This window comes from Echinops telfairi, unplaced genomic scaffold (genome assembly GCF_000313985.2).
Source record: "Echinops telfairi isolate 266 unplaced genomic scaffold, ASM31398v2 ScPeMD7_7469;HRSCAF=8507_1, whole genome shotgun sequence".
In the NCBI taxonomy this organism is placed as follows: Eukaryota; Metazoa; Chordata; class Mammalia; order Afrosoricida; family Tenrecidae; genus Echinops; species Echinops telfairi.
Window position 1 is genome coordinate 51614037 of NW_022111373.1, and position 18783 is coordinate 51632819.

The following is an 18783-nucleotide window of genomic DNA, read 5'->3' on the forward strand; positions in this document are numbered from 1 at the left end:
GATCCCATGGAACAAATCTTTATTTACGTTTATGATCATATTTGACATATAAACTTACTCTACAATTAAATCCTGCTTTAAGCGCTTCCAAATATTGATTTAGAGAATAACTAACGTTTACCTGGTTTAGAGTTTGTCTCTCATATTCCCTGGAGAACTATTTGAAATCCTAGGATTTGTGAAGCAATAAACTTCACCTATATCAGATTTTTTTTTTAAGTTGCACTTCAAAAGATTTAAGTTTATTTTGACCTCTTCTTCCTACCTTTTTGGTAATTTCTTTTTTATTTCACTTTTTGTGTGCTATAATGACTAGAAAGAAAATGTTCTTTTAAGTGGTTCTTCCAAATCCACAGGAGTCCTGGTGGCAATTGTGGTTATGCATTTGGGCAGCTAATTGCAAGGTCAGCAGTTTGAAACAACCAGCTGCACCTTTGGAGTGTAACCAAACTTATGAACGCTTTATATTGCCTGTACTTCTATTTTTATGCTGAATAATGCCTGCATTTCACAAAGAAATACAAACAATTCAAGGAGCTGAAGCCAGCGAGACTACTTGGACTTTCATATCTTTTTACTGCAAACCATCACCTCTGTCAGGTTGTCAAAGTATCTGGCAAAGGCAGTTTCCCTCAGTAGTTCAGTCAGCTGTTGTGTTTCTTGGCTGGATGTAGATACCAGATCACTATCTTACTTATAGTTCAAGTACTGCTTAAGCCCTAGAGTTACTTGATTTTCAGAAGAGCTACTTGATGCAAATATTTGACTAAAGCTGAAAATTCAAATTTGAAGCCCTACTAAAATTTATTTTTGATGGAATGCACTTAGTTACTTAAACATTGTTTAAAAGCATGCCATACCATATTCAGCCACTTAACATTTTATTATCTTTTAAAATGAACTTGCCCTTGTTTTCTTTTTTTAATACAATAAGTTGAGTTCATGTTTGTGCAGTTAACCTGAGGTTAAACAACATTTGGATGAAAAAATAACATGCTTAAGACATTTTCTTATAATGGTGTTGACTTTTTGAACTTATTTCTGGTAGCTGTCCCATTAATGTGGTGGTAAGATATAAAATAAGTGGTCTAAAGTTCTAGCCATTTCCTCCTGTTGCAATTTTTTATCACATCCATGGTAATGTCATCTTGTCTAAAATTAGGATTAAAATTAGTAAAATATTTGATGTTTCCTGAAGCAGATATTTTAGAGTTTTTCAAGAAAATTGAGTTTGTCCTGTTTGTTATACACAGTAACACTATTTCATTGATGAAAGTTTTGTTGCTTTTCTTGTGTCAAATGATAACACATTTTTATATATCACTTTATTATAAAACTTACACCAAGTCAATTCTGACTCATAGGGACCCATTATTATATGTGGCCCTTCCTAGCAAAATTCTAACTTAAGGAAAATTTTTTATTTGATCATAAACCAGAGTTTGAAAATTGTCATGATTCCATGGCTTTCCCCTGGGGAGTTAGGTGCCAAGTGTTGGGCATTTAATTCTTTTAAATATATAGTCATAAGGGCAAAAGGTATTAGAAAAGAAAAGGAAGGAGTATTTGGAGTCTAAAGGACTAAGTTTACGGTTCAAGCTCTAATAACCACTAGGTTGTGATCCTGAAATTTTACTCCACCTCCTGGGCCTCAACTGGGCCTCAATATTCTTCCTCCGAAATGGGGGATAATGATGTCATCTGACCACATAGGGTTACTTTTTCCTTTTTTTGGTGGGGGGGCTCACTTGGGGCAATTAATGTAAAAACTCCTGTGCATTGCAAAGTTAAGTAAATAAAATACATGCTTGTTGAGTTAGTCAATACCTATAATAGAGCTATAAACAGATCAAAATTTAGAATATGAGGCAAAAAATTCAGAGTGAAAATTACTCTTGAAATTGATAAAAAGCACAGAACCTATTGTGCTGCAACCCTACATAGTATATAATGTATATATTAGTATACACATATAAAATATATACAAAATGATTTTACAATTTTTTTTAGCTGAGCAGTGTAAATAAGTACTGACAAGTTTACTATGCATTATGACCACTGTATTGTAACACTAGGGATAAAATAGCAATTGAAAGAATACAGGGTAGTGTAATACAGTAGTAGACACTGCCGTCTGGAAAAACAGCTAATAGAAGGTCACTCATGGTGGGCAGAGTTCATGGTTTAGCAAAATGGTGGCAGCTGTGTTTTGCTTTACTAGAAAGAGGATTTATATATGTAAATGGACGTGCCCTTTTTCTTTTTGTTGGCCATTCTCTAAGCCCTTTCTTCTTCCTCTTGTTTTCTAGCTGGCCTGTTCCTATACTTACCTGCCTCGGGTCCCTTGAAGACAGTTTTTAATTCTTAGTTTCAGTCAAAATGAGATCTAATGGAGGAAATGAATCTTATACAAATGAATTATCAAAATAGTTTTTGGAAAGGTATGCCAGGTTGAAGAAACTGGTAGGTAGTAGAAATAGAGGGCAAGAATGTTTACCAAACAAATGTACCAAAGGTTAACATGCTTGGGCTATAATTGGGAGGAAATTGGAGGATCTGGACTGATATCTGAATGGAGGAGGTTGCTTTGTTTAGAAAGACAGTAGAAAGGAACCCCTCTGTATGACCTGAGTGTAATGCTTTCTTTAACGATTCTATTAGTTCTATGAAGGATGAGCAGCATTTGGAAGTACCTGCGAGGACTTATCTGTGTGAGGTGAGAGGGGCCTGAAATGGTCCATTGACTTTCAGAGCAGAAACTAAAAGCTTAATTTGAGAGCATCTCTGGCAAACTGGCTGGGGTTGATGACTGGAAGCTCTGGGGCCGGAGCCATCTTTGCTTCATTTTTATTTGGTCTGATATTCAAACCTTCAGCACTCCTTGTCATCATTTTCCTTGGGAATGTCTAGTGGCTCCACCTTCTCCTGTTTGCTCCAGATGCTGTCTTAATAATTTAGGCCTTTCTTGCCAGTTTCATCCTATTTCTAAAGCATCCCAGGGAACTGTTCTCATCTTTTTCTTTAGCCCATCTAGCTCTGCCTAGCTTACAGGTGACTGCGAAAGCTGCTTTATTCAACAGAGTGTGATTAGTCAAGTCTTACTCAGAAAGGTAAAGAACCCCCAGTTGTTTATTCAGACTTAACAGGCCATTTGAAATATCGGGAGGGAGAGGACTGTTGGAAGGAAGTGGCGATTAATTTTGACAGGGTGATAAACCTTTTGAATAGGCATGAAATTGTAAGGTCTAAATTTAAATTGCTGTCCTACATATTTTGTTTGTTTTTGTTAGGTGCTTTCCTGTTGCTTTTTTTTTTTCATTAAGAGCAACCGCTTGTGACAAAGTATAACTGCTCCATAGGGTTTTCTGGGCTGTAATCTTCCTAGGAGCAAAGCACCAGGTCTTGATACAGGATAGTGGCTAGGTGTGTTCAAACTGCAAGTAAAGCAGTGAGGTGCCTAACTGCTGCAGCACTGGGACCCCTCATTTATATTGTAGCAGATGAAAATGGCAAATAAGGACAAGGAGATGTCAGGCAGGAGCTACCAGGTCCCGCTCCCGTTGTCTTTTCAAACCACTGTAAGATTCATTAGCCCCTTGATTTTCCTCCTATCTAATCTAACGCTCCGTGTTATTCTCCTTTTTGAGTGTTCATACTGTGCCTCCCATTAGTACTCAGGTTAGTATTTTGTTATTGTTCCTGTAGTGTCCTTGAATCATTTCCAAACTTTGGGAGAGTTTGTGTGTGAGAGCGTGAAGGGCTGTCCAGCCCGGCAGCATCTTCATGATCATGGTGTGCTTGAGTCCACTGCTTTGGCTGTGTGTCACTCATCCTCCTGAGAGTTTCCCTCACTTCAGTGACCCTGGACTTGACTAACTGTGGTGGCCTTTTCTACTGAGTGATTATTTCCTGATGGTGTGCCCAAAGTGAGCAAACCAACTTCCCCCTTTTCCTTGCTAAAGAACATTCAGGTTTGTTCGTTCTAACAGTCCATCATATATTCAGCATTTTTCACCAACACCATAGTCTGAATGCATCATTTCTTCTCCTCTCTTAGAATTTCATTATTGTCAAATTCTCCCCAACTAGAGTATAAACTCTGCTATGAAGGATTAGGCCCCCACATTCTTTTATCTCCCATAGCAGTTGTGGGTGGGACATGGGTGGTGGTGTTGCTAGGTGCTGTAGATTTGGTTTGGGCTCATAGCAACCCCATGCATAATAGCATCAAACGCTGCCCAGTCCTGCCCCATCTTCACAATATTTCTTGTTTGAATCCATTGTTATAGCCACTGTGTTATAGCCATTTAATCTGCCCCTCCAGGGACTGACGTCTGCCGACAACATGTCCAAAGCACATGAGGCAAAGTCTAACCATCTTTTGTCTCTAAGGAGCATTCTGACCAAACTTCTTCTAAGACAGTTCTCTTTGTTCTTTTGGCAGTCCATGATACTGTCAGTATTTTTAGCCAATATTAGAGTTCAAATGCATTGATTCCTCTTCAGTTTTTCTTATTCAATGACCAACTTTCTTTTTTATTTTATTTTATTTTTTTAATCATTTTATCGGGGTCTCATATAGCTCATCCCAATCCATATATCCATCCATTGTGTCAAGCACATTTGTACATATATTACCATCATCATTTTCAAAACATTATTTTTACTTGAGCCCTTGATATCAGCTCAATGACCAACTTTCATATGCATACGAGACAATTGAAAACATGGCTTGGATCAGGCACACCTTAGTCCTCAAAGTAATATCTTGCTTTTCAATGCACTAAAGAGGTTTTAAATAACCCTGGTGGCATGGTGGTTACATATTGGGCTTACTTTTCTAGTCACTGCATAGTGAGACCCGTGCTCTGTGAGACATGGAGGTGTGTGTGTGGGGGAGGTGGGGTGTCTCAATGCCATTGAGGTGTTTCCCACTCAGCGACCCTATAAGACAGAGTAGATCCCCTGTGGATTTCTAAGACTGTAACTCTTTACAGGAGTAAACACCTTATTTATCTCTGCCCCATGGAGTGGCTGGTGGCTTTCACCCTGAATTAATGGCCCAAATGGTAATTCGCTAAGCCACTACGCCTCTCCTGGATTGAGCTTTCTATGATTCTAGTGACATGTACTTGATAATGAAATGTAGGAGACTGGGGAAATGAGACTAAATTAGCACCCAAATCAAACTTCGTAAACCTGGGGAACCAAAGTACCATTGCCAGAAAAGTGGGAAAGAGGTACCATTTACTATTGCCAGAAAAGTGGGAAAGAGGTACCATTTTGTGTAGATGCGGGACTGTTAGTTTGAAGTGTGCTTTGTGGTACAGTACTGTCATCAAGGGTTTCTAACGCAACATGCCTTTTAGGCAATGGGAAGTAGCAGGTTGTAGAGAGATATGCACTGAGGAGTGGAGAGCAGATTCCGTTATCATCACACAGTCCCTGTGGGCCTCCCAGGGGGAGTGGACTAGAAAGAAGGGAAAGGCATTAGCTTTTGTAATGAGCAACCTGAACAAAGCAATAGGAGGACCAAAAACGGAAGTAATGTCTGCTGCCAGAACACTAAAACCAAACGCACTGCCATAGAGCCTATTCCAACTCATAGAACACTATGGAATATAATAGAACAGCCCTGTGGGTGTCCCAGACTTTGAAATCTTTACAGGAGCAGACAGCTTCATCTTTCTCTGCCAGAGCAGCAGGAGGGTTGGAACTGCTGACCTTGCACTTAGCAGCTCAGAGTGTAGTCCACCGCACCTCCAGGGCTCCTATGTCTGGTGCAGATGTCAGCAATTTGAAAATTGAGGAAGGTTGGTCTTTTGTTTGACCAGTGAGAATTGATGAACTTGATAGAGTATTTCAGATTCCTCCTGGGAGCTGAGGACAGCCTTTAGGTTACAAGGAAGCAAGAAAGGGAATGTAAGCACAGATCAGATGCTCTGTGCTTGTGATTTGCAGGATATTCAGGAGGCAGGGCTCATTGAAATAGTGTTGTAAAAGCTGGCACCTGAGATCTTTGTCTCCCTAAGTTGCAGGACCGCCTTGCCTTGCACATGAAGAGAGGCTCCCCAGAAATCCTGCAGGCCTGCTTTTTTGAATGTGCTTCTCTTACACCATGAAATTAATTTGTCCAGTAGTAGTTTGATTCTGATCATAAGTCTAAAGTTAAGCGATCTTTTTATGGCGGTAGAGTAACAAGCATTATTATCGATTGTGATACTTTCTCCAAAAAGTTATTTTTATAAATAAATTAGAGTAGTACATGTTTGAAGTTAATTTTATAAACTAAATTCACGTAATTTTGTTTTTTCTCTCTAATTTAAATTCTGAGTAGTAAGCTTTTAAAACTTCAGAAAAACATTAGGAAATAACTGAAAATAATAGGTAATGCACAGTGACTAAGGAGGAGGTACACATGTCTGTAAGGACCAGAAACTATTTGGACATTAAGTGTGGAGATGAATGTGTGAAGAATAATTGGTAGGCTGGTTGATATGTATACTAAACATTGCCTAGATCTGATTCCCCATGAATTTCTGAAACAGACAGGGAACTTTGGGTGTAGAAAATTGTGCCTGAGACTTTAACAGATATTTACAATTAGATCTTTTCTTTAAAGTGCACAACTCTGCGATAAAATAATGAGATTAGGAAGAGGACAAAGCTCATCAAACAAAACATCATTCTATTGATTGTATTTTCCTTATGAGAATCTTTCTAGAAAATTGATAACCTGTTGGACCCTTAACTAAAACTTAACTTCTGGTTAAATGTAAGAAATAGAACACCAGAGTTAATTTTCAAATATCTTCATTTTTTATTTCTATCATCCTGTTAAGCGTTCTTGCAGAGTTCCACCAATTATCTATAATCTCTTCCCACATCTATTAAAATATAAGCAAGAATATGTTTTTAATTTAAAACAAAAGTATTCTACTATTCATTTTATGCCAAATATGTCTGTTCCAAAACCATCATTGGCCACACTGCCAAAAGATAGTTTTGTAGTATGAGTAATTTAAACAATTGATAATGTTGATCAAGGCATCTTATATGATGTATAAAAGTAAATAAATTTTAAAAGGACATTTTCATAGAATGTAGCACTGTCAAAATGTCAACATTCTTTGTCATTGTAACCAGGTGTTTGTTTCTTTTCTTCTTTTTTTTTTTTAGAATTTAGTTCCTTTTCGGCCTTCAATACAGTTTCAAGGGCTCCAAGGGGTGAGTATTCTCATTGATTTAGTAAGAAATTATAATAGACTTATTATGTGCCATAATATATTGAACTTTGAAAATTAGTTTTTACATGCCTCGATATAATATAAAATCATTTATATTTTGTGTACATTGTAATCAAATTAAAATTTCTGACATCTTTAAGATACTTGAAATATCTTATTTCTTAATTTCTGTTTAAAAAAAAGACAATAAAGATGCGCTTTCTGTAAGATTTAAGGAGCCCTGGTGGTGCAGTACCAACCAAAAAGCTGTTCGTTGGAACTCTCCAGTTAATCTATGGGAGGAAATGTTGGCGTTTCCCTCTGTCAAGTTGTACAAACCTGGAAACCCTGTGGGGGTGTTCTACACTGTCCTATAGGATCACTATGAGTTAGAACGGACTCGATGGTAATGGGTGATATCTAATATTTTGTTATTGGTTTTTCCTTTCAAAATAGTAATTCCGTTTGTTAACCATTTATTGAAGTATAGCTTACATCAACAATATGTGGATACCACAAATAAAAAGCTATGAGAAATTACTAATTTCAGGAAAGTTAAGATTGAGTCATTGTTACCACTACTGTTAACAAAGTTTTTCTCTCTCTGCCCTTAATTTTTTAAAAGGTACACTAGGAAGTGAAAAGGAGCCCTGGTAGTGTAGTGGGTGATGCATTGAGCTGCTAACTTCATGGTCAGCAGTTCAAAACCACCAACTTTTCCAGGGGAGAAAGATGAGATTTTCTACTCATAAAGATTTACCAAGTCTTGTAGGGTTGCTATGAGTCCCAATAGACTTGTTGGCAGTGAGTTTTGAGGAAGTGAAATATGTAAATTAATGAATGACTTTTTCCAGTACAGAGGATAAACAAAATTTTCTATGGCTATTTTTTATTGCTGCATTTAAAAGTGTAAAAGTGCTCAACTTTATAGGAATAGTGGTGGTATTATATTTTGATTATCACTATTTATATTTATTAATAATAAAATATACTGTGGGCTCAACCATTTTCTTGCTTTCTCAAATTAATATGCATTCCTTTATCGTTGTAGTGGTTGTAGGTGGAGTTTTAGAAATCTACCCATCAATTTTAGAGCTACAGAGATATAGCAAGTTTAGGAGGGAAGCTTATGCTAACTGTTGTAAGTCTACATACTTGTGGATTTTTGGTTAGTTATGTCAGAATCTAAATATATTGTTGAGAATAAATAAAATCTAAATTTTATAACTTAAAACATTGCAAGAGTCAATAAATGAGTCATATTCAACACAAGCTAAGAACATTTCTAAATCTGTTATGTAAAGCCAACTTGAAGGGCATGTTTGTATGTGGATGTTAGAGCTTTACTTATTGATAGCTTTGCAATGAAGTCTTTTTAAAAATTAGGATTGGGGTCTTCATTGAAAGAAGTGTTTCTCTAACATTTTGTTTGTTTCTTTAACTTTTAAAATTGCTTCTTAGGTAGTTTTCAGCATGTGTTGATACTTTTATATAAGGAGCTAGGGTTGATTATTTGGGAGCCTAGTGGCGTGGTCTTTGCAAGGTCCACAGTTGAAAATCACGATCCGGTTCACTGGAGGAAGATGAGGCTTTCTACTCTGTAAAGATTTACCCACAGGGGCAGTTCTACTCTGTCCTATCGGTCACTCTGACTTGGAATCGACTTGATGGCAGTGAGTTTGCTTCTGGTTTTAGTTTCAATTGTTACTCAAAGCTCGAATAATATACAAAGAAAATTTCCAGGGGCTGGAGTTGGTGCACCCTGAAGGGCTTCACGGATTTTTGTAGTGAGTCTTCTGACAGAAGGCCTTGGGAAAAAGAGTAAGGTTTGTGCTACTTGTTCCTTGCTGACTGTCACCTTACCCCCCGAGACTGTTCTTTCCTTTGTTCTCCCTTTCTCGTAATTGAGACATTAGAGGGAAGGGCATTTGGGGAGTAGTTAGATTGAAAGGAAATGCTTGGTGGGGCACTAATATATGTCAGCCTCCAAACACTGATGCAGGCTCCTGTAGGTCGTAGAACTCTTAGAAAGGATTCTACTTTTCTCTGGCATGCCAGTTGTCCTAGGCCCTGACTCAGAGTGACCCTGGAGGTCAAGGCAAAACTGTCCGTGTGGATTTCCAACTCTGTAATTCTTTATAGGAGTAGAAAGTCTTATCTTTTTCTGGCCTAGTGGCTGGTGGTTTCAAACTGGATTTTGCAGTTAACTGCTCAAGGCTCTACCATTAAAAAACAGGCAGTGTATATTTGAATCTTAGGGTCTCTGAGTTCTTTGACTTCTCTCCCCAATATCGTTTCCTTACATATCTTAGTGTTGTGTATTGTTGAGTTGATTCCAACTTCATAGCAACTTTATATGACAGAGCTGCCCCATTGGTTTTCCTAGCCACAGCATTGGTGTTTCAAACTCACCAGCCTATCAGTGGGAGAAAAAAGGAGATGTCTGCTCCTGTAAAGACTTACAACCTGATGAGAATCCTAACTAGGCTCATTGTATGTTGGAATCAACTCATGGCAGTGGGCTTTTGGTTAGTTGGTTTTTAAATCATGTTATTGGGGGCTCTTGCAACTCTTATCACAATTCATCCATCCATTGTGTCAAGTGCTTTTGTATCTATGGTGCCAAGCAAATCACCAGGTCTTTCTCCTGCAGAGTAGCTCGAGAGTTCAAACGACAAATCTTTCAGTTAGTGGCTGAGCACTTAACTGTTACACCGAAAAGGCTTCGTACAAGTCTGAGCGCCTCCATTTCGTCTTTGCTTGCTCCATTCCTTCATTAGATGTGTTGCTCAGTGCCATGGACTTGGTTCCGGCCCATACGAACAAAACACTGCGCGGACCTGCTCCGTCTCTTCAACTCCTTAAATAGATTTCACTGATAAAAGTACCATAGGAAAATAACTAGGAGGTTTAAATCTTAATAGCCATTTGATTTCTTAACAGATAAGCTTAACACAAATGGATGGTTATTGGATTTGATCAGGGCTTCAGAGCTATTCAAACCAGTAGTCATAGCCAAGGAAGCAAAGTTAGAACAGACCTGGGTTTGTACAATGTGAATGTACTATAGCAATAGCTGAAACAAGGCAAATTATCGGGTGAAACCCTGGAACAGGAGTCTTGGAAGAAGGTGCATGCACCCACCTTTTCAGGAGCGGATGTGGGTTATTGCTAGGATGGCAGACAGCGGCATTTTTGAGCCAGCTACATTTTCTTCCGACTTAGTTGTTCAAGAGATTTGGTTGCTATGCAGTACTCGCAGTGCCCTTGTTTTAGGAGAGAGATTGCGTTTCTAGCAGGGCGGTGATCGTAATTGTTTCTGTTCCAGTTACCGTTCTGGTACATTTTACAGATTTGTTTCATCAACCATGACTGACTCGGGAGGGACTAGTTTGAAGCCTTGGATTTGATAGACTAGGTGAGATGTTTGACCCTACCTTGCTGATTCTGGCACTCTTCTCCTTGACCCCCGGTCCAGTCCTGCTTTATTATTCTAACTGGGAACAAAATGTATGGTCTCAGCATTGTTTCAGAGTCTGCAGCTGCATTCCATCCACCCCTCCCCCCTTCTCTTCCCCAGCTCTCCCCAGCCATTTGGGTCTCAGCAAAAACAAAGAGTCATTACAGGGGAGAGAGTGGGTTGGCACAGCCCACAAGGAATATGGGGAGCCACAAATGTGAGGGTCTTCTGACAGTGCGTCTCTGTCTTGCTACAGAGTCATGATAATTTTAAATTGCCTACACTCATTGCTTTAAAAACTCCCTGAAGAAGCATGCATTTCAGGAAAATGTTTAGGGCTTTAGATTGGAAAGTTTATTTCCCATAAAAGGTGGTGTTTCTTAATGAGAATTTTTAGTCATCTATTACTAGTGTTTTAAATACTTGAAAAGATTTCTTAGGAATTTGAAAAACCTACCTAGCAAATTCAGTCTTTACATCTAACAAAATGGATTATGTACGTTAACTATCACAGAAGTGTAACATATAGGCACATTTGAAGTCTAACTGAAGCAATGTTAAAGTTTTGTATTTTAGAAGTAAACATGTACTGTTAAAAACATTTCCTCGTTTCTCCCAATGAAACCCATCTTAAGCACTGTATGATTTTAATATTCCTTGTTACTAACTACAGGACTTACTCTAACTCTCTCTCTCTCTCTCTCTCTCTCTCTCTCAGCCTGGAATTTGGGTTTTGTAAGGTTCGCTTTTAAGGATAGTTAGTTTTGTGCCTGAGCATAGTATCTAAGCTTAACGTTTTCTTCCAAATAAATACAGAGTAAACCATGAAACAAAGTAGGACGTAGGAACATGTTAAATGAGTGAAAATCCAGAGAATCAACGATTACCTGTATTTTCGTAGAATAATAAGAGCAACAACATAAACTCTGTCTTCCACAAGTTACCCTCCTGCTTCCCTCAGTGGAAGAATGCTTGGGAAATGAGATGTCCTGAAGACATCTTATGGATTCAGAAACACTAGGCAATATCTAGGGGCATGGTTGATTCAAACTTTTGATAAATATGTGAGGAAATTAATAAACCAACCAGAAAATGCTTTATTGATTCTGAAGAGCTCTAATAATGTACCTAAGATACATAGGGCTAAAAGTTTACTGAGTTTCCTAAAAGATTTCCTAGATATCCATAGGCCAGCATAATTGACAGAAAAGATAACTGGTAAGAATCCGTCAGGCAGTTGGATTGAGGTATTCAAATGGCAACACTGAGAAGAGTGCATTCATATAATACGCCTAATTCCTCAATGCCGCTGTCGAGTTGGTTCCAACCCATAGCAACCTTGTATATAGCAGCATGAACCTTTGCCTGGACCCTTGCCACCCTCATGTTGTTCCTATGTTTAAGCCCAATATTGTTTCAGTCAATCCATCTCGTTTAGGGTTTTCCTCTTTTTCTCTAGCCCTTTATAAAAATGAGGTCAGCTTTGTGTCTTAACTGGATACTGAAAATACAACAGGTAAACATTTTCCAAAGATGAGTGTTTCTGTACAGTTTTAAAAAACTAGGCTGTGTTTTTAAGAAAGTTTCCCATCTAAACTCAAGAAACACAGCTGGTAGAACCAGAGCTATAACTTGCATGGGTCTTCACACCAACCACTAAGGAAAAGTCCTCTGCTGTACTGCCCGCTTCAAAAGGAGAAGTGCTAGAAGCAAGTTAACTCAATATTTTCACATAATGACAGTTATTACAGTTGCAAAGTTATCTCCTAACCATAACATATAAAAAGAACTTAAGTAATAAATGTGTTAATAGGTTCCTTTATTGTTGTTTCTTATTACACAAACATTTTTCAGACCTTAATAATGCTAAGTACTTTGCTATATTCTTATATTAGTATACAAAGATAAAGGGATGGTAAAGGCATATCTCCACCCTTAAAGAATCTCCGAGCCTGAGACATATCCAGATATGGACAATACCTGACCAAATAAATATACATCTTTGATCCCAAAAGGGTTATTTTTGTTTGGCTCTGTTTTGTTGTTGTTGTTGTTGTTTAGGAAAGCAACTCCTTCCTCCCTTTATTTATTATTTCCTTCTGATGGTTTTATAGAAGCCAAACTTGGACAACTGTACCACTAGATCATAGGTGGGATAGAGGCCAGTGAGGCAAATGGCATGACTCTGGTTAGGGACTCTCTCTTGGGCTTTGTCCAGTGGGCAGGTGGCAGAAGCTGCTCCAGCAGGCAGAACAGCAGGTGGGCAGAGTACACTCTGCTCCTCCTCCCTCCCTTCCTCTCCCTCAGCTCTGGCCACTGCTGCTGCTGAGGGTGCTGCTGCTGCTGCTGCTGCAGCTACCACTTCCTCTGGCCTCTGCCAGCAGCTCCTGTAGTAGCAGCAGTGAGGATGACTAAAAGTGGGCTCTCTAAGGTTTTAATCCCCACGTAATTAAAAAAAAGTGTTGCTACTAGAGTACCAGATGTATCATATGTGCACTGGTTTATTCCAAATAAAATGTGATTGGTTATAGACAAGTTCTCTCAGCAATACACTTGTCTTAGTTACATTAGGATGTCTTCAAATCAGAATATTATATGGACCATGAAAAAAAAAAAGATTTGGAAGTCAGGACTAATACAAAATTTTTAACAAAACTCAAGTGAACATCTTTCCAAGTCATTGAAGCTTTGCAACAAGTTTTTAGCTGGCTAAAACATTTTAATGAAGACAAGAGGAGGACAATGGAAGAAACTGGTGGACGCCCAGCAATGAGTGGAAGAAGACTATAGAGTTACCATTGTGTGATCACTATTGAAATTGGGATCCCACGTGGTGTGGCGTTTTCAATGTTAAGCAGGCATAGTGGCCTCAACAACATGGTGGCCTTTGTATTGATTGGTACCCAAAGCATTGCCTGAAGAATTACTGGCTGAAAAAGCTGATGTTGTTGTCATTCTTTTAAGCTAGAATGAAACTGATTTTATGGAATAAATTATAATGGGGTGATTTTGGATTTACCAATATGGTCCAGAGGAGAACAAGGTCCGATCCAAAGAGTAGTCTTAGAGGGGACCTGCTGGGCCAGTTAAATTCAAGGCAGGGGGATTGGCTAAAAGGAATAACTGTTGTTATGACTCCAAGGGGGCCAGCGTGATATCCTCTAGAGAGACAGGACAATCACAGGGGCTTATTATGAAGAAACTTTAGGAAACTTGAAAGCTGCCCCTCTGAAAACAAAAGACAAGCTAATTTTTAGAGGGGAGTAGGGTTGTCCTATGAGAATTTCTTTGGAAAGCCTCACCCTGATCTTGCCCTTCAGACTTCTTTTCGTTCCCTACGATGATGAACACAATTTGATGTGTTCAGAATGCTTAAGTATTGACAAGATGTAAATCAAAGAGTGCAGGATTCATAGGGAAAGGCTCAGAGAGACATAAAATCCCTGCCTTCTGAAGTGTACAGACCTAGGGGGAAGGGCATGGTAAGTAGTTAACTAACTTCACATTTTGATGATATTTTGGTTTCATAAAAGTTTCTTTAGTTTTGCCGCAATATTATTTTACTTATCCTCATCCTCACATTGTCCAAATTGCATAACATCCTATTTCACAGGATGTATCATGTATGTTACGCTATGCATTCCTTTACTCTGAAAATATTTATTGAAGAATGACTACTCTTGCGAACCTTTATATGGGCTTATATGGGTAGTTCTGATTGGAATGAATCAATTTTTAATCAAAGGCTTTAAGAAATTCAACATGTTATATCCTGGCAAAACCCTCCCCCCGAACAATGCGTCAATGCCAAATTATCGAGACCCTGTAGGATGGGATAGAACATTTCAAAAAGCTTTTTAATGCCTGTGTGCACACACAAAGATAACAGGCTGTGTGATATTTTCACAATCCAGATATAAGCTGGAATGGCAAGGTTTTCAGGAGCAAATAATGGTTCCCCTGCCAGCATGTGCCATCCTTGCAGAGCCAGAGTCGGCCTGCCTGTGGCCTCAGAGACGAACGTTATCTTCAAGAAATGGTTACCCCAGAGCAGAGACAAGCAATATGAACATTGTCATATCATGAGGGGGCTTCAAAAAGTTATGCAAAAACAGAATGAAAAGATAGTTGAATTACTCTTTTACATGGGGTCGCGATTCCAGACTCCAGCGTTAACCCAGTATTTGTTGTGAGAATATTCTTCCAAAATTCCTTACAGATAGTTGCTTGTTTTCAGACTCTAAAATCTCAGAGTTTCTAGAACATCATAGTTTTTATTTTCTACATGTACCATTGGTATCTTCTGTGAAATACTGAGTCATGTACTTTTCCAAGAGTGAACAAGAAACAGCTAGCCAAACAAGTTTTAAATGTATGCCTTCCAAAAAGACACAATAAACTCTGAAGATTAAATCAGCATTTAATGCATAACTTTAAAGGCTTTGAATACTGCTATAAAACCCTTGCAGTAGAGTCATTAACTCGAAATAACATAGGGTTGGATTTTTCTTTCTTTTAACTTCCAACCTTAGCACAGAATTCAACTGAATTACTTTCTTAACTATTTATTTCCTTTGGGAAGTCTGAAAATACACAATATTTGAATTAGTTTCTCCTGACAACGTAGACAATTTCACCCTCCTGACAACATAGACCATCGATTGATTGCCTTCCCCACTCGGTGAACTGAGTTAAGTAACTCTGAGCTTTGGAAAAGCAGCAATGGTAAAAATAAATCCCCAAGGCCGCCATTCCGTCTTAGATCATGTGCATGCACTCTGCCTGTTTTCAGTTTGGCTAGCCTACTGGCTTTGTTTAGTCAGTCTGCTCAGAACCTTGCTGACTGATGGCTACCTTACACAACTCAGTGCTGAGTGTAATTAATATTAGAAGGATGTGGAACTTCTATTCCTTTGTAATGGTAGTTCGGTTTTATTTGTTTATTTAATATTACACTGGTTGACCCAGGTAGACAACATTTAGTTTAATATTTGTGTTCAATTATAGCTCATAACCACTGTTGATTTACTTAGGCATTAGTGAAATAGTGTATTACCTAATCTCACTAACCCTTTCTCAAAGAGTTCTGCATCCTTCCTTTTATACCGCGTTAAAACAACCAGCTGGACATCCTTGAGGGACTCAGATTATGTTCCTTTAAAATTTTCTTTAAGTTTGGGCAATGAAAAGTGTGAAGGGACAAGATCAGGGCATAGGGTGGATGGGGTAAGGTTTGCCAGTGAATCAGCAGGTGCCTGGTTGTGATTGAAAAAAAAAAAAAGTGTTGGCATTTTTCCTCACCACTGCAATTCTGTGTTTTCTTAAGACTTTTTCGTAATTAGTCCCTGTGTCCATCAAGAAAATCTATCAAGCTTACCCCTTTGATTCGCCAAAGTAGCAGCACCACAACTGAGTTAGTTAATTGTGCCAGCCTGGCCGATAATCACATGTGGGGCTAATTGAAAGGTGGAGGGATAAATGAGTGGTGAAGCCTCGCCTTTCTAGTTCTCGATCTCTTGTTTTGTGATGGTTGCACCGGGTGCAGCTGCCTTAGCAGTTCCCTGCTTCAGCTTGCAGGATTGACTTCCTACAAGACATCCCCAAGGAGAAGCCACATGGACCTATCCCAATGCAGCCCTGGGTGCTGGAGCAGCCTTGTGGAGACCCCTGCTAGTGCTGAGATGCTTGTTCGTTCACTGACTCAGCTTTCCTCCTGCAGTCGGTATCATTGCCTCTGTTTTGGGAGGTGGAGGACTTTGTGGACTGGTGTTGGGTTAATAGGTTAATGTTGGACTTGTGGGCTTGGGCAGCATTGGGTTGGGATATTTTCGTGATGCACCTTTTCTTTACATAAAACTCTCTCTTATACATGAGTTGCTGTGGATTTGTTTCTCCAAAGTACCCAGACTAATACAACAACCTTCTTAGCTGACTTCTCTGTCTTGAATTTAAGGCAGAAGCCCCCATTTGGATTGAACCTTTTGTGTTTAAGGCACCCTGACAATTGTATTATCGACAGAACTTGTCTGGAGCTATACACAGATCAGAGACATACTTAAACACATTTAGTTTGGAATAAACCTTGCACAGATGAATTAGAACCCTTGTAGCTGTACTATTTGCCTTACCCTCACCTGTGGTGTTTTTTAATCACGTATTTAGCCAGATAGGGATTTATGTTTGGAAACTGAGGGTATCTCTCATGATATTGAAATGAATAATTTTGAAACCATTGTAAATTGACTAACCTTTCTATCTTATGTTGACATTCAGTGCCTCCCTCCCTTCCTTCCTAGAAATGGGCTAGCTTTGGGTTTCTCAACAAGCATTGCAGCAGTGAGCTAAACTCTCCATCCCTGTCTTCACACTGTGACTGGGTACCAGGGATACAAGGGTGACTGAGCCCTCTGGGAGCTCAGAGTGGAAGGTGACTGACTCGTAAGCATAAGGAAGCTTTCTCAAGGCTTTCAGTGACCACTGCTTTCACACAGGCACCAGCGTTGGCTACAGTAGGATAAGCCCCAGAAAAGACAGGGCAAGACCATCACCAAAGTGCACGTTCACTGGAAAGCAGTGACTGGAATTCTGGCTAAAATTTGAGACTGCCACGTGGATACTGTCAGTTGTGTTCTTAGCAGTGAGTTAAGCTTACTGTCTTCATTCAGTAAACATTTGTGAATACACACTGTGTATCAAGCCCCACAATAGACACTGTCTAGACAATGGTAAATATGACCTTGAAAATGCCACCTTATATTTCAAAACTAAAATTGTCTAATTGTCAGTATAATCTAGCACTGATAGTTTTGCTTGTTACCTTCTCCTGAAGCCTGAAACTTTTGAAATTATTTGAGCCATATATATTGCAGATAATTTTACTTTAATAATACTCATGGGAGCTTGAAAGATAATCTCTCTATTCTGTGAAACTTCTTGTTTTAAGCCATTGACATCTTATTATACTCAAAGCTCTATTCTAGACACACAAGGTATACTTAAAAGAGCTTTACTTAAAAAAAAAGCATTAAAGTAGGGGAGAAAAAAATCTTAGACTGTGTCCAATCTATAGATTTTATTTTCAACCATATTTAACCCAATAAAATAATACTGTGTGTTATTGATCATAGGGTGTGTTTATTTTTCTTTTTTAATATTTAATGTTTTCAAGCATGGCATCTCATAATCCATAGCATCTCTAGTATGGTGGCATATTTGTCAGCATTTTATTCTGTGTAGTAGTATAGATTGTCCTATAAATTGCTGACATCTTAGATTTATCGTACCTACAGAAATACAGTGGGAATTAGACACTTCCTGTTTGCCACAATAAATTTTTACCTAACTAGAATTTTTTGAACACTTTATTTACTTATTCTACCTGTGCCTTGTTTTATTCTTAATTAGCTTAATATGTTAGATAGTCTAGAGAATTAACCAAGGAAGCTATATTTTTATAACCACTCCTAACTAGGTAAGATATAATATTCTTAATATTAGTATTCTTAGATTGGGTGGTGAGTTCATAGGTGTTCCTTATATTATCATGCTTCATAACTATCAAACTCTTATTTTTGTAGTAACAAAAACTACAAAATTAGCATTTTTCTCATCATTAAATATAATTTGCTATCTTTACAGGTTAAATGAGGAAAAATAGATTATATTTCAATTGATGTCAAAAAGCTTTTGATAAAAACGATCATTAGTAAATCTTGATAAACAGTTTGGGTAAGTGGGTAATAGAATTTTTCCTTCACCTGATGAAAGTTGTCTTGGTTAATTAAACTGTGCCAGTTAACCATATTTAGTGATTAAAATAATAAAACACCAAACTAAACTCAGTGCCACGAAGTCAATTCTGACCCATAACAACCCTGTAGGGCTGGGTCGCTTTGCCCCTGTGGATTTCTGAGACTATTACTCTGTGGGAGCAGTTGATGGTTTTGAACAGCTGCACTTGTGATTAGCAGCCCAACGCATAACTGACTAAGCCAACAGGCCTCCTAGCAGTGATAAGAAAATAAAAATATTCTTAACGAAGTTAAAAATAAAGTATATATGTCCATTCTCCTTGCTAAAGTTTAGCACTATTCTAAG

General features: G+C 38.4%; 1 protein-coding gene across 1 annotated transcript in view; it reads left to right on the forward strand.

The window, feature by feature from the left end:
* ELL2 (elongation factor for RNA polymerase II 2) overlaps positions 1-18783 on the forward strand; it is a 91111-nt gene that overhangs the window by 20648 nt on the left and 51680 nt on the right. The window contains exon 2 of the mRNA XM_004703477.2: positions 7180-7227. Within this exon, the coding sequence (XP_004703534.1) occupies positions 7180-7227 (48 nt within the window). The remainder of the gene's footprint in view (positions 1-7179; positions 7228-18783) is intronic.